This window comes from Manis javanica, chromosome X (genome assembly GCF_040802235.1).
Source record: "Manis javanica isolate MJ-LG chromosome X, MJ_LKY, whole genome shotgun sequence".
Classification (NCBI taxonomy): Eukaryota; Metazoa; Chordata; class Mammalia; order Pholidota; family Manidae; genus Manis; species Manis javanica.
Genome location: NC_133174.1, coordinates 5,785,381 through 5,799,854, shown reverse-complemented (window position 1 = coordinate 5,799,854; position 14,474 = coordinate 5,785,381). Strand labels below are relative to the sequence as shown.

The following is a 14,474-nucleotide window of genomic DNA, read 5'->3' as shown; positions in this document are numbered from 1 at the left end:
GTTTTGTTTCTTCAGTCTTGCTTTGTTCTTATACTCCACAAATGAGGGAAATTATTTGGCACTTGTCTTTCTCTGCCTGGCTTATTTCACTGTCTTTGCTCACTCTGGACCGTGTTCTTGCGATAGCAACCTTGACCCAGTTTGAGATCCTTTCTTAGTCTTTCCCAGTCTGAATCTTCTGCTTCTCTGAACAAAAGTTGACAGAGGAATTTCTTCAGACATTGCATTTGACCCATGATTGAAAGCTATTTTTTCTTCTGTGAGTTAAAAATTATTTTGGTCTTCTCCCTTAGAATTTTGAGGACCTGAGTGATTGAAATTTTAGACATAACTCCTACACTCTTGTAGTAGGGGTTGAAAATATTAAACAAATTGAATTACATTGAAATTTTAAGACCATCTGGGCCAACAGGGAAAATGCTCTGTCTTAATTAATAAAATGTGTTTAGAATCATGTCTTAGAAGATGTTTTTATTATTTTTAAGGAGACAGCAAGTTTCTGTGAAGGACCACTACTACTCTGTCGTTGTAGCTCAGAAGCAGTAACAGACAAACCTATGCACAGTGGTGGCAGCTGTGTTCCCATAAAACTTTATGGACACAGACATCTGAATTTCACATACTTTCTATGGGTCACAAAATTTGATCCTTTTGATTTAAAAAAAATCATTTAAAAGTGTAAAAACCATTTTACCTAGCAAGCCATATAAAAACAGGTGCAGGCAGTATTTGGCCTATAGCCTGTCGTTTGCTGACCCTTGGTTTAAATGAATATTTTCCCAACCATCTTGAAAGTTTTCATTTGAGCAAACATAATTAACTGCTCTTAGTCTGTTTTCCAATATTCCCATAATCCTTTCACCATCTAACTCTTGACTGACGAATTGGTAGCCTCTCTTGAGTCAACCCCGTGGAGCTGTGGTGGCTGTGTTGAGAAGGATTCAAGAACCTGCATAGGAGCAAAGGAGCGTACGGAATACTTCCCGTAGGTCCCACTGATAAATGTGACAACCATTTTCTCTGAAACATTTTTCTCCAGGCATCTGCAATGGAGATCATTATTTTTAAGTTCTAGGTTTTCAAAGGTTCCTAACAGTCCAGCTTCCTTCACTCAGTATAGATGCTCAAAACTGACACATGCATTTATTGGTCAATCGTGAGCCTCTTATAGGCAGAAATAGGGCCAGGAGTTGAGGAGTGACCAAGAAAGGCCATTCTCATCTCTGATACCTGTAAATAAGTAGTCGTCATTGGATCTGCAAAAATTATAACTAAATGAGTGTAACTATATGAAGATATTTATTTATCTCCATTAACATTTGAAAGTTCTTTTGGACCATAAATGGTATTTAAAAATTCTTCCCTGTATATGATTGACTACCAGATTAGAATAATAAATACTGAATACTCTGACAATTGAATTTATAAATATCAGGAGCAGATTCTGTGGAGTTAATAGAGAAATATCAAATAAAACCTGACAAGGTAAATACAGTATCATATGCCAAAATGGCTTAAATTGTAGTCCATGGAACACTAGACTTAAATTTGTATGCAGATTGGTTTTTATTATGTTTTTGAAGTTTCCTGGGCAACCTGTCTTGCCAGGCCCTTTGGAAATGTTGACTATCATAACCAATGAAAAAGGACATTAAAAAATAAAACTGGCATAAATCACACATCCTGTGGTCTGCCACAGCTGAACCTGAAGATAGCCTTAAGCTCCTGCAAGGTAATTACAACATCTTAAGAGTTTAGTTACGTATGAAGAATTTATGCTTTTATGCAGGTGGTATGTGTTAATGTGGGTGTGTTTTCCTAGTAAGGATTGTGATTATAGTTTCTTAGCAGAAAATAGGTGGATTGTGGCACTCGACGTGTTCATAACCTGACTGTGCTGGAGTGGAGGTGTTGGGTGTCAGGGCTCCGAACACAGTTCCCGAATGTCGCTCTGAATATTGTGGAATGAAACAAGCCAGATCTGTGTTTGCCTTGAAAGGCATCCAGACTTAATATTATAGTTTAAAGACATTTTGAATCAGAATAAGAGCAAACATTCTTTAAGGCCTGGACAAACCCGAAAGGAATTACTAAAATCTCCTGTTTCAGGCATACATTTTAATAGTAGTGCTCAATGACAAGTCTTTAATTCCCTGCAACCTGACTCTTAGGTACAGGTCTCCAAAGGCTAAAATTAGGGGTGTTTTTGTCTTCTTACCTTGCTGTTTGATTGGGGATCAGTGTATGTAAAAGTACAAAGCTCATCTGTTAGGGTGGATTTGCTGTTCTCACTGGTGTCCATACCCATGCCTAAAGGCTCATGCTGTGAGATTGGTACAAAATCAGCTGTCCCGTCACACACTGCTAAATTCCCCACTGAAATGAGTCTCACTAAAAACTACATTAGATGAAGGTGGTTGAGTATGGCTCCATGAAAATGCATTCGAAGTGTATGCATTAAAAACAAAAATTGTAGGGAAAATTACTCATCATTTCTGCATAAAGTATACAGAACAGTCTCATTCTTTAAACGACATGTGTTTGACAGGTTTGTCTTTCAGAAATTTGACTTGCATCCAATCCTTTGCTTAACATTCGAAAAGCAAATCTGCCTCGTCTCTTTACCTTTAGGACTCTCTTGAATTTATTCAATTTATAAAGCACATCCTTTCCCATCACAGTCAGAGTACTATGAAAAAAATCACCTGGGGAGGAGGTAATGAATTAATAAGGCCAGGAGCAACTTGACTTTGGTTTTAGATAGAATTTGAAATAGCTGTGTCAATGGTAATTGCTAGTCTATGTATATAAACCTGTATTCATAAAAATTTGTTCAACAGTGTAGTATTTGCCTTCCCAGGAATCTTGTGGGCTGATGGAGTTATACAGCATTTCCTTCAGAATGCATCTAAGCTGTCAAGCCTCTCTTCTTGAGTTCTGACTCGAGGCTGCCAGTGAGGAAAGCCCTAAAGCGTAGAAGGCATTGTTGTAACCATCTATAGTAGTTGTTAAATGAACCCGTTAGTTGATTTATAATGATTTACATTATATTTCAGAAGGGTTGTCCAGTGAATATTCAGTTTTGCATGCTAATTGTTCCCACAGTGAACCTTTGAGGATTTATAATGGGAAGGGATGGAACAGTGTTGGGTATACAGTTGGTGCTCAGTACATAGTGTGGGTTCATTATATCTCTCCTTGGTGGTAGAATTATTTCCTGCGATGCGGATTCATTCCAGGGGGAAGAGCATATGTGGTGGCCCAGGAGGGGGCTTGGCCTCTGGGCCAATCTTACTGCCTATATTTGTAAATAAAGTTTTTTGGGAGCAGATCGCTGCCCATCCATTTACATATTGCCTATGGCTATTTTCTTACTGAAATGGCCCCGAGCTGAGTAGTTGCAACCGAGAGCTTATGGCCAACAAAGCCTGAAATATTTACTACCTGGCCCTTTACAGAGACCATTTACTGACCCCTGTTCTAGATTCTAATGCTGTGCGAACCAATAATGTAGCCACTAGCCACATGGAGCAATTGAGTGTTTGAAATGTGACGGGTGTGAATTGAGATGTGTTACATGTGTAAAACACATGGCAGATTTGAAAGACTTCACAAGCAGCAAGAAGGCAAAAGAATGTGAAAGAGCTCATCAGTTTTTAAATGTTGATCCCATGTGGAAATGACAGTATTTTGGATATTGAGTTAGGTAAAATATATTATTGAAATTAATTTTGTCTGTTTTTTTAAACTTAAAAAAAAAGCATGACTGTTAGAACATTGAAAATGTGACTCATGTTGAGGCTCACATTTAGATTTCTAGTGACAGTGCTTCTTTAGAGCCTGAAATTTAAAGGATCTGTGACCTCTTGAAAAAGAGAGAGGGAAGATGGGGGAAGAGAAAACTCTCCCTGTATTAACAAATATCTCTCAAAAGCAATAAAGTCTTCATTAATTTGAGCATGCCTCATAAGAAGGGGAGTATTCAACAGTAATGGGTCAGGATGTCTGCGGAGAAGGTTTTAGCTGAGTTCTCCCAGAAGAACCTCACTCAGAACCGGAATCGGGAAGCTACCAGGAAGCATTTGTGAGGGAAAGGAGAGCGGGAGAGAGGGGAGAAGGGAGAAGAAAGGGGCCTCGGGGGCCCTAACTCAGCATGGCCACTGGGGCTCCTCCCTGTGGGGCCTTGGGCGCTCTGAGGAGGCACTGGGAGTGTCCCCCCCCCCACCCCCGGAGGGAGGAAGCCGGGCTGTCCATCATCCACTGCCAGTAGGTGCAGCTTTGAGGGCTGCTCCTGGGGCACCCCCCGCCCCGGGGCTGTAGCAAAGAGCTGTCAGCACACTCCAGCCCAGTGGCCACCCCAGACATGGGGTCGGGCCCCTGTCGTTCGGGCTACTTACGTCAAACTGAATGTTGTGTCCTGCAATTCGTATTTCAACAAACATTTGAGTAGTCCTGGTGTGTGTGTTCATTTCTCCTCTGATCTTAACAATAACACAGTTAGGGAGACTTATCATTATCCACACATTATAGACCGAGGAAGAATGAGCCTGAGAGTCATTTGTCCAGGACAGCTCAGCTGGAACGGAGGCCCCAGGCTCCTCGCTTCCCACGTGTGGCCACTCCTGCCTGACTCCTTGGATTCCTACCACACTCAGCTCCATACGGAGATGTAAATATATTGACAGTCTTGAGTTGAGAACAGGAAACTGAAACGGTTCTTTTGTCCTCTGTAGAATTCCATAGATATCCATAGGGAAGTAGATATTTATATCCACTTGGCCCCAAAACTCTTAACACCAAAAAATACTCTCTCCTTTGCACAAAGCACAGTTAAAATCAAGAGGTAATAGGACCTGCTGACCACCACACAGGATGTTAGTGATCCAGTTAAATTCTAGAAAACTCCATAGAAGTCCCTGTAGTGGAAGCTTACGGATGCCAGGCACACCGAGGACTGGATTTTGTTACCTCCGCATTTCTTGGGCTGTCTTCAAAAGTGTTGTCAGGCCCTTTGGAACCTCCTGGAAGCAAGTCTCTCTCCCAGCCTCATTTCCCTCTATTATGCTTGGAAGTGACTCGGTCACTCTTTGCAGACTTAGTAATACTTGTGCTATTTAAATGTGAACAACCCCAAAGGATAGGTCAGTGTGTTTAAGCCACAGGCTTTAGTGTGCATATTAGTTGATCAAAAACAGATTTTATACATGGTCTGTACTTAGCAAAGGGAGGGGAAAGCAAGCCGATGTTTGTAAGATCTTAAACGTGTTAGATCCTATTTATTTGGCTCTCTTGGTGACTAGCTTTTAGAAAAGTCATACCTATGACAGTTGAATTGTAAACAGTTACATGATGTGTTTTCCTAGAAATTTCCTGCTCTGAAGGGTCAGCCAAAAAGGAAAGTGAAAGGATTCCCTACGATTAACATACCAAAACAAGCTCACAAACATGCCATAAAGTGGGCACGTCTAAAGCAGGGGTAGCAAATAGTGCGATGTCTCAAAATATACTCCAGTCTCTGGCCATAAAGTGATTAGTCATGGCGATTCATTTTCTCTAAGCAGTACAAAAGCTTTAGACTTTTGTTGTTGGTAAGAGCTTTGAAAGCAACTTTTTCTTTGTTGCAAACATAAGATCATTAAGTTGCACCTAATTCCCTCCGTCTGGTTTACTCTCCAACTGCTGTTGTGTACTGTCCTCTAAGTGAGAAAGTCATTTTTCTCCTTCAGAATATTTATATTTGAGATGCTTTGAGTGTTTTAAAGCCAAAAATGAAGATTTCTTCTTGGTTTTGCTGCCCAGATGAAATATGCACAGAACCTCTTTCTGCATTCTGAACACGTGAGACTTGTAGATAAAATTTTTGTAAATGGATTTTAATAGATAATAAGCAAGCTTACACATAAGTGGGAAGTCTCCAAGGACTAGAGATGAAAGGCAATGCAGAATGGTGAGAGGAGGCTGAAGCTGGCTGGGCTGCTCTTGAGAGGTAGAGACGACCTGGGGGCAAGGGACAAAGTGTAGCCCGCACAGGGCAGCCTGGAATTGGAGCCAGCCAGAATCTCCATGGAGGGCAGCAGAAGCACCGAGCCACACCAGGATCTTTGCCTCCCTGGCAGGCCCATGGGCATGGTGTGGGAGTGCCCTCTCTGGGGAAGCAATCTCAAGTCCTAACAGCAGAGTGGGCCCCTCACCTGGCTGGGCCACGGCAATCCCCCGCTCACAGCACGGGACAAAGCTCAGGTCACGTCACCTGTCAGAGAAAGATCACAGACACAAGGTAAAATCTGGTTCTTGAGGAACATTACACAAACACGGGAAAATATGGAACTGCCTTTTCTCAAAAGAGCTTAAGTATGTTTAGTTCTTTTAAAATTATGAAGGAGGGAATTGCATCCTAGGCACAGGAACAGAAAGTAACTCAAGAAGAAGAGACAGATGTGATAACCTTCTGGAAATGGAAAATGCATTCATTGAATTAAAAACAAAAATTAAACAATAGGACAAACACCAGACTAATAAGCGTAACTTTAAGAATGACCAAAGGAATTTCTGCTTCTGACTTACGCATTTTAGGCATTAAATAAAAGTGATTCTTTTCCTGAATATACCTTTCTAAATCTAAAATTTAGAAAAGTAGAAGGAGCACACCTTTGCAGAAATAAATCTCACAGCATAGTGAACTGTTAATCAGCTTTATGAAATTGTAAATTTTCAAAATCCCCCTCATACCCTTTCAAATCCTTTTCCTCAGATGGCATTACGAATCCAAGATATATTTCCTTTTCCATGGAAGTTCCTTTCAGTCCCAACCTACACTGTGTTTGTGGAGTTGTCTATATGTTAAAACACACAGTTGCCCCAATCCTTTACTGTCACACCTCCCTGGTCTTGGTATGCGACACTGTCCTAGTTGCTGCCCATACAGTACACTTCCCATGCTCACCTCCACCTCCATTCCGTCTTCCCAAGGAATTTTCACTCTTGTTCACCCAAAACTCACTGCCCACCCTTCCAGCCTCAGTGAAAAGACTCTGTCTTCTCCGAAACCTTCTCCAGGCACCCCCAACCCCCTTCTTTCAGGTACAGCATCCCTCTCCCAGTTGCATAGCCATCTGTTTGTGCGCAAGGAGGAGATGCTTGTACTCTTGTTTCCCCAGACTTCTCTCAGAGTTTGGCCTATAGCAGATGCTCAGTAAATATGTGTATGAATGGATAAGTGAATCAATGAATAGTGTAAGTGAAGAGTGTCCAGAATGAGAAGCAGTGGGGAGCACCTGAGTCTTACCCAGCACAGAGGGCAAACTGTGGCTGAAAATAAGATTTAACAGGCATGGCAGGGAAGGTTAAATTTGATGTTCACAAGGAATAGGGAGCAATTCTAGATTCTTAAGCAGAAGAATGGTAGGAAAAATGATCTGGCATTGACAGGTTGATAGGCAGAGAATAGAAGCATGTACAGTGAAATGTACTATGAGTGAGTAAACGTGTATGGGGAGGACATCTTATAAATGCCTATAAATAGCCATAATGCCAGTAAGAGCTGTGCAATGCAAGCCTTCCTCCAAGGGATTGACCTCAGCCTGCCTGTGAGACAATAAATTCTAAAAATTCAATAGTAGTTGATTAGATGTGGGAATATGGCTTTATATTATTGCCACACCATTTCTCATTCAGGTAAGACAATGGGAATCCCATTATCTCTTTTCCCCCTCGTTCATGCCCTAGAAGTAACCTATAACCAATTAGTCAGTAAAATATGCCTGAGTTAGTGCAGGAAGCAGGAACAGTTGAAATTTGAACGTTTTTAAAAGATTCCTTTAAATGTGACTTTTCAAAATCCAGTTTAAATCTATAAATACTTGAAACTGCATAGGTTTCATTGAGGTTTCTAAAAATGTATCCGTTGTTTTTCCTGAGTACAAGTGATTTTGTATAAAGTATTAAAAGTATGCAGAATAATATTTTTCTTCTTTTTTGAACAGCAAAACTTAGAGAGTAACCTCACCAACCTTATTAAGAGGAACACCGAACTGGAGACTCTTTTGGCTAAACTTATCCAAACCTGTCAACATGTGGAGGTGAGTATCTATGTGTGCTGTGCTTATATGAAAACGGCTCAATCACGATTTTTATATGCTCACCCTTTATGTATCTTAAAACAGGAATCTTCTTAAAATTAGATCTTTTGCAGAAGCCAAATATTCAAGATGGATGAAATTGGAAGGAACTAGAACCTCAAATACCGTCTCCCCACCCACTGCCTTGTCATGCCCTCACTCCCATCATGGCTGTCCCTGACCCAGCTTTCTTAGCATCCCTCATATGGCAGATTTCAGTCATCCATACAAAGAGCAGCCAACAAAAGCACTATTTAGAAGGTGTTGTATTAGTCTTCTAGGGCTGCTGTAACAAATCACCATGAACTTGGATGGCATAAAACAACCAAAATTTATTCTCCGGCAGTTCTGGAGGCCAGAAACCTGAAATCCAGGTGTGAATAGGGCCATGCTCCCGCCAAAGGCGCTAGGAGAGGATCCCTCCATGCCTCTTGGAACCTTCTGGTGGTTCCAGGCAGCTCGTGGAGCTCCTTGGCTTAGAGCAGCAGCACTGTGGCCTCCTCCCTGGGGGTGTCTGTGTCTGTCCAGATCTCCTCCTTATAGGGACACCAATCATTGGGTTAGGGGCCGCCCTACTTCAGTATGAACTCACTTTAACTTGATTACATCAGCTAAGACCCTGTTTCCAAACAAAGTCATATTCCCAGACAGCAGTGGTTAGGACTTGGATGTATATTCTGGGGGCGATGCAGTGCAGCCCACCACAGCTGGGTATTAAATGCATCTTGGTTGTCAGATATGTTCCCATGAAACTGACCAGCTATTGGGATCACATCAAGAGTGTGCAGGCCTCAATGACAGCAAGGGTAGGTTGGGGGACCCAGATCTTTCTAACCCTCTGCTTAGAGTAGATTCGCTTTTGGCCATGATCTCCAGGGAATGTTTTGAGCCTTGTTGATTAAACAGCCTTGTAAATAATAGTGAACAAGCATAATGGTTTCTTTATTGTAGGGTAAAGTGAATGTGTATTGTAAGAGTAAACAGATGAACACAGTGAAATGATCCATGTGCTGTATTTTATTTTTATGATGTGGTGGCATTTGATGTTTAGGACAATAAGAAAGAATTCTTTCTCTTCAGTAAAAAAAAAAAATTACCTGTGTTTTATGGGGAAATCTTACAAATGCTTTATGGATTGGGTGATTATTTCATTCAATTTCAACTAGTTACTTCTTAAAGCATTAGTGTCTGGTTTCCATTACGGCCTTCATGATTTCAGAATAACTGTCTTGTACCTAATGCAATGTTAGTATGACTTGAACTTACAAAATGCTATTTGTCCTAACATGTAAAATTATATTCTATAATGTTCGGTGATTTCATGTGCTACATAGATGTGTCATTCAAGAAAGACACATGGATTTACAAGTAGACTTTATTTTTAAAAATTAGGTATTTAGTTGAGATAATAGGCTCTTTAAATAAAGCTATTACTGAATTGATTGTAACAGACTTGCAAATGGACACAGACATACCTTGTGGAAGTTACTCAGCAAGGAGTAAGGAATATTCATTCCTTTCACTGTTGTTTCTCTACAAATCCTTTGGAATGGAAAGAAATGTTTGTGAGTAAATTTGGCATTTGGGAAATTTATTCTAGACAAAAATTAAAGAAAATCAATTGAGTAGAAAAATAATACAAGCAGTACCTATTTCTCTATGTGTTATTACTAATATTCTCAAAGCATAATTTTGTGTATGTATAGGGAAAAAATAGTATACGTAGCATTCAGTACTGTCCATGTTTTCAGGTATCCACCGGGGGTGTTGGAACATGCACCTCATGCATTAGGGGGGACTGCTGTACTTTGGAATTTCAGTGAATCGGAATTTCTTCCAGCTGGGGTCTAGGGAAACCTGCCTTCAGGAGTGGGTAACACTGGGCATATGGAGATATGGGAAAGGCACTGCTTGTGGGGCAAACCGAGGTATGGGGATGGTAAAATGAAGGGTGTATGTATGCAAAGCAAGTAGTTAATTCTGTAGAAATGGAAGGTGTGCGAGGGTGGTTAAGTAACAAGCAGCTTTGGAGAAATGAGAGCTGGGTGGACTTTTGATACTGCATCTGAATCTCAACTTTATTTTGTCTTGGAGGTTTAGCAAGGGTTCGAGGAGCACAAAGACCTGGGTAATTTTCACAGGACAGTTGGCATCCCTAACTCATTTCAACAAATATTTTTGGTTATTGGAAAAATAATATGGATATCTTAGTGCAGAACGATTGCAAGTCCAGGAGCAAACACCACAGCACTAGTAAACTCCAAAAAGGTAGCAGAATTTGTTATGCACCAGTGTGAAAGTCCTTTCAATCAGTGTAGAGAAAAAGAATTTCCTGGTTCACATCCTAGGTTCCTAGACTATTTTTTCCTTTTCCTCTTCCTGAAGGTGTCCTTGCATTTGGGCATGAGCATGCCTGGGGAAAATAATCCAGTGCCAGCTGCAGCTAAAAAGCTCAAAGCACAGAGGCAGCTCTCAATTGTTGTAAATGAAATCAATGAATTCCCACCAATCCTGAGGAAATGTCACATCCGTCTCAGTCCACACCTCCTTCCTGGGATTCACTTCTGCTTTTCTTGCGAATGAAAAGGGTTTGAAGGTCCCCCCTATCCCCATTGTTTCATAACTTGTTTTTAGAACAAGGGTAAGCAAATGAAATGGCTTTCTGAGAGTAAGTCCGGAATGTTTTCAGTAGAGGACAGAGGGGGTGTAGGCCACGGCAGCTTAGGGCTCAGGAGGTGGACTCATTGGAAGAGCAGATGAGGTTGACTCCCAGAAGACGTTTGTGTGATCTGCTGGTGGGATTCTAAAAACGGCTGGCTTTATAGCCGCTGGCTTTGTTTTCCTCAGGAGAGGAATACAAAAGATTCCCTTGGGATGGGTTTAGAGTAGTTATATCTGAGGTGTGGGACATGCCCAGGAGAAGTGAGCAAAACTGGGGCTAGCTCAGAACTTAATGTCTCCAGGTCACAGATGGACAATCGCTCCTCATCACCTCGTCCTTCTCTCTCTTTTCTTTTCCAAACCAGGGGGCCTCATTTATTAGCTAAGCAAATCCTTATAATTGCTGACGTATATCAAGTTCCCCACACGTTCTGAGAATCAGGTTCTTTCATAAGGAACATAACACCTGGACACAGTAGGTTTGGGAAATAACAGTTGATCAGTCACTAAATCCACGGTTGAGATGGTAAAGGAAAACTGCAAACCATAGCAGTGTGGAGAAGGCAGAGGCTCAGCTCACCTCACCGCCCTTGCCCAGGCTTCTCCCAGAAGGCCATTCTCGGGGCCAGCATCCCATCAGAGTCCTGCAGTTTGCCCCCCTGGCTTACCTTGCCTTCTTTGTACTTCATTCTTAAAAAATTCCTTTTGCCATTGTTTCTCACACTTAGTTTTTAATCAGTTCTTTCTCTTTTAATGGGAAGTTTGCTCTCTTACTGGCTTCCTGAGTTTTTCCAGTGCTGGGTGACATGTGGAGTGACAAGCTGGTTGTGGGTAAATTAAGTGCCATTTAATTCAATTTTTGCTGGGCTCTGTAAACTGAGACAGAAGAGGGTGATGCGTTGCAGTAGCTTGTAAGAAATGGTAAAAATTAATTTGAGAAAACAGATGGGGCTCTATAAAAGACTTGTTCAGTCATTCACAAAGCCCTAAAAGCATTCTGTTGTAAACTTTGAAATAAGGGAAAAAATTGCTAATTTACAAAGAAAGATGAAACTTTATGTCTAAATTAATGTTGTTCTGCAGTCTTATGTCAAAGCATTCTCTCTATGGAAACCTTGGCAGTTGCTTCATCTAGAGCCGTTGGGTAAAGACCAGCCCCCAAACACCGTACCTGCTGTTTGTGTCTTGTGGACAGTGTCTGGTCTTGGATCCCATGTATCCTGCTTAGGGGCTGGTTTGATTGTCCGAAGTCATGATCCATTGTCACTTGCAGACAAGGGTTAGATTCCCACCCCATCTGAGCCCTCATGAGAATGCTCTCAGGGTATAATTAGAGTCAGAATCTGGGCCTCATTAAACCACATCAGGCAACCCACAGTCATCCGTGGCTTTCTGTGTGAACAGCTCTGGAATGATGATTATGTGATAGTGCAAACATGGTGGCATTCAGAAACTGGATTATGACAAGCCACTGTGGCAAAGGCCCATCTCCCAAGTTCAGGCCCTTAAGATTCCCAGGACAAAGGAGAAAAGGAACTCTCCACAGAGCTTCATGTTCTGTGGAGAAGAGTCAGTTTTTGACTACTGCATGTGTTCACTGGCTGGGTATCTACTTCACCAAGTTTGCTAAAATTCACAGCTCATGAAGCAAACAGCTTTTCTCAATGGAGATTAAATTTAACTGTTCAGTAAAGTAGTATGTAACACATACTTGAATGTCTCCCCATAGATTCTATGCTCTTGCCTTAAAAAAAAGCTGATTCATAAAGGGCACTGGATCCTATTACCTTCTTAGGTATACTCATGAGGAATAGTGAGACGACATCAGTAGAAAGTCTTGCAGTCTTCTCTTATTTTGGAATAAGAGGTTAATCTTATGAATGAATTAATGAATATAAGGCTTACTTAGTTTGGTATTACTTTCAGAATGACCTTGCCAAGTTTCAGCTTTGAAACTTTTTTAAAAACATGATCCAAACCCTTCAGCATCTGCCGATCTTCCCAGTTTGAATGGGATGAACTGTTGTGTCGTATTCAGAATCCTGCCAGGTGGCTTGCGTTGGGGTATGACCACACTACGTGCCTCTGAAGACAATCCCTCTGACATGTTTGAATGAATACTGCAGATTTCCATGGCTAATACTTAGATGTGAAATAATTGGCCTTAATTAGGGGACCAATAGATGAGCAGTAGGAGTGAAGAGAGAAGACATGGTTTTACTGATGTATCTCAATGTGGCTTCTCCCTATAACACAGGAATTCTTTATCATGTCTCCCTTACACTCTTCCACACACAACCTCCTTGCCTTGAAAAGTTCAAGTGCTTGACTAGAGCAGCAGGGATGTTTCTGGTATGATAGAAAGAATAGTAAGAATGGGTTGGGCACATTTTTTAAGTGGCCATTGTAGTTCTGTTACAGAAGACTGGAAAACCTGGACTGGATCACTGACAGAAGAACCAAGCGGCACTCGGTGGTCTTGGAGGGCAGAGGTTTATTCCACACCAGTGAGCTCAGGGGACAGTGATCTCTGAAGGTCTGAGCCCCAAGTACAGCAGGGCCATGTCTTTTATACACTTACTGTAATGTTAGGGGGAAGTCAGCACCCAGGAACTGTTGCAGTGGAAGCTATTAGGTCACTATAGGTATTTTCAGGTTGCTAGTTATATTTTAATCCATTTCTGTAAAGGTTACCCGGGTACCGTATTATAAACTAATGGGCTTCCATGACTATGACCAACAAGCTGTTCCGCACCACTGAGTCCCGGTGGGGGGGAAATACATTGTTACATTGTTTTAATTCCAAGCACCCAAGCACCTTGTGATTCCTCTACATTCCGGAAGCCTTAACAGAAACCCTCTTTCCTTGGCCTCCTTGACTTCCCACCACACCTGCCTAGAGGGGAAGGGATTCGAGAACTTTCTGAGTATTTCCTCATCAGTTCTAACTCAGCTCACATGACATGGTGGCAGTCGGATGGGTCCAGGGAAGAGTCAGAGATGTGAAAAGGAATGATCTCAGGTGAGCAGGTGACTGTCAGGTAGAAGGTCAGGTCCCCTTATTGCTCCTGTGCATGCCATTCAGAGACCAGCATGATCCCAGCCATCAATCCATGGTTTTGTCACTGAGTCAAGCTCTTTTGTTTCTGGGTCTTAATATCTAGTTTAAATTATTTTTCTCAATAATGAATATAAAATTGTTTTTTTGTGATAAGCTGAAATTTTCTCTGAATATCATGTAATTACAGAGTGTGAGAGAAAAGGGACTCCTCATTGCTTACCTTCAGTTGGCTTGTATTTTTAATTGCTCAGTGTTGTAGGGAAAACTGAGGAGCTTTGTCTCAATTTTTAAATTCCCCAGCAAAGTAACTGAGTCATGCATATAAAATGTTCATTAACAAGAGTGCAATTGTAGCACTGGTTATTTTTGTTTGAAACAGAAATACGAAATTTTAAATTTAGCTCCTTAACATGCCTGCAGCTACCACTGAATGTAAGAAGCTTTCAGTGAGAAGCAACACAAATAAAGACTTTTACAACCAAGTAAAGTGACTTTTCCCAGCTGAGGAATTTATGATAGAGCTTTCAGTATGATTTTAAAACTGTTTTTTTTTTCACTAGATAGAGCATCAGATTCATATGTATTAGGTGATGAAAACTATCATCATAACCTAATTCTCTGATCGGGCAAGCTCA

At 41.3% G+C, this 14,474-nt stretch overlaps 1 protein-coding gene across 6 annotated transcripts in view; it reads left to right on the top strand.

Annotated features, from left to right (window-relative positions):
- The window catches only part of MID1 (midline 1), a 332,705-nt gene that overhangs the window by 257,241 nt on the left and 60,990 nt on the right, over window positions 1-14,474 (top strand). For all 6 annotated transcript variants that reach the window (XM_037013449.2, XM_037013448.2, XM_037013450.2 and 3 more), the window contains exon 3: window positions 7,983-8,078. In XM_037013449.2, coding sequence (XP_036869344.1) covers window positions 7,983-8,078 — 96 coding nt within the window. The remainder of the gene's footprint in view (window positions 1-7,982; window positions 8,079-14,474) is intronic.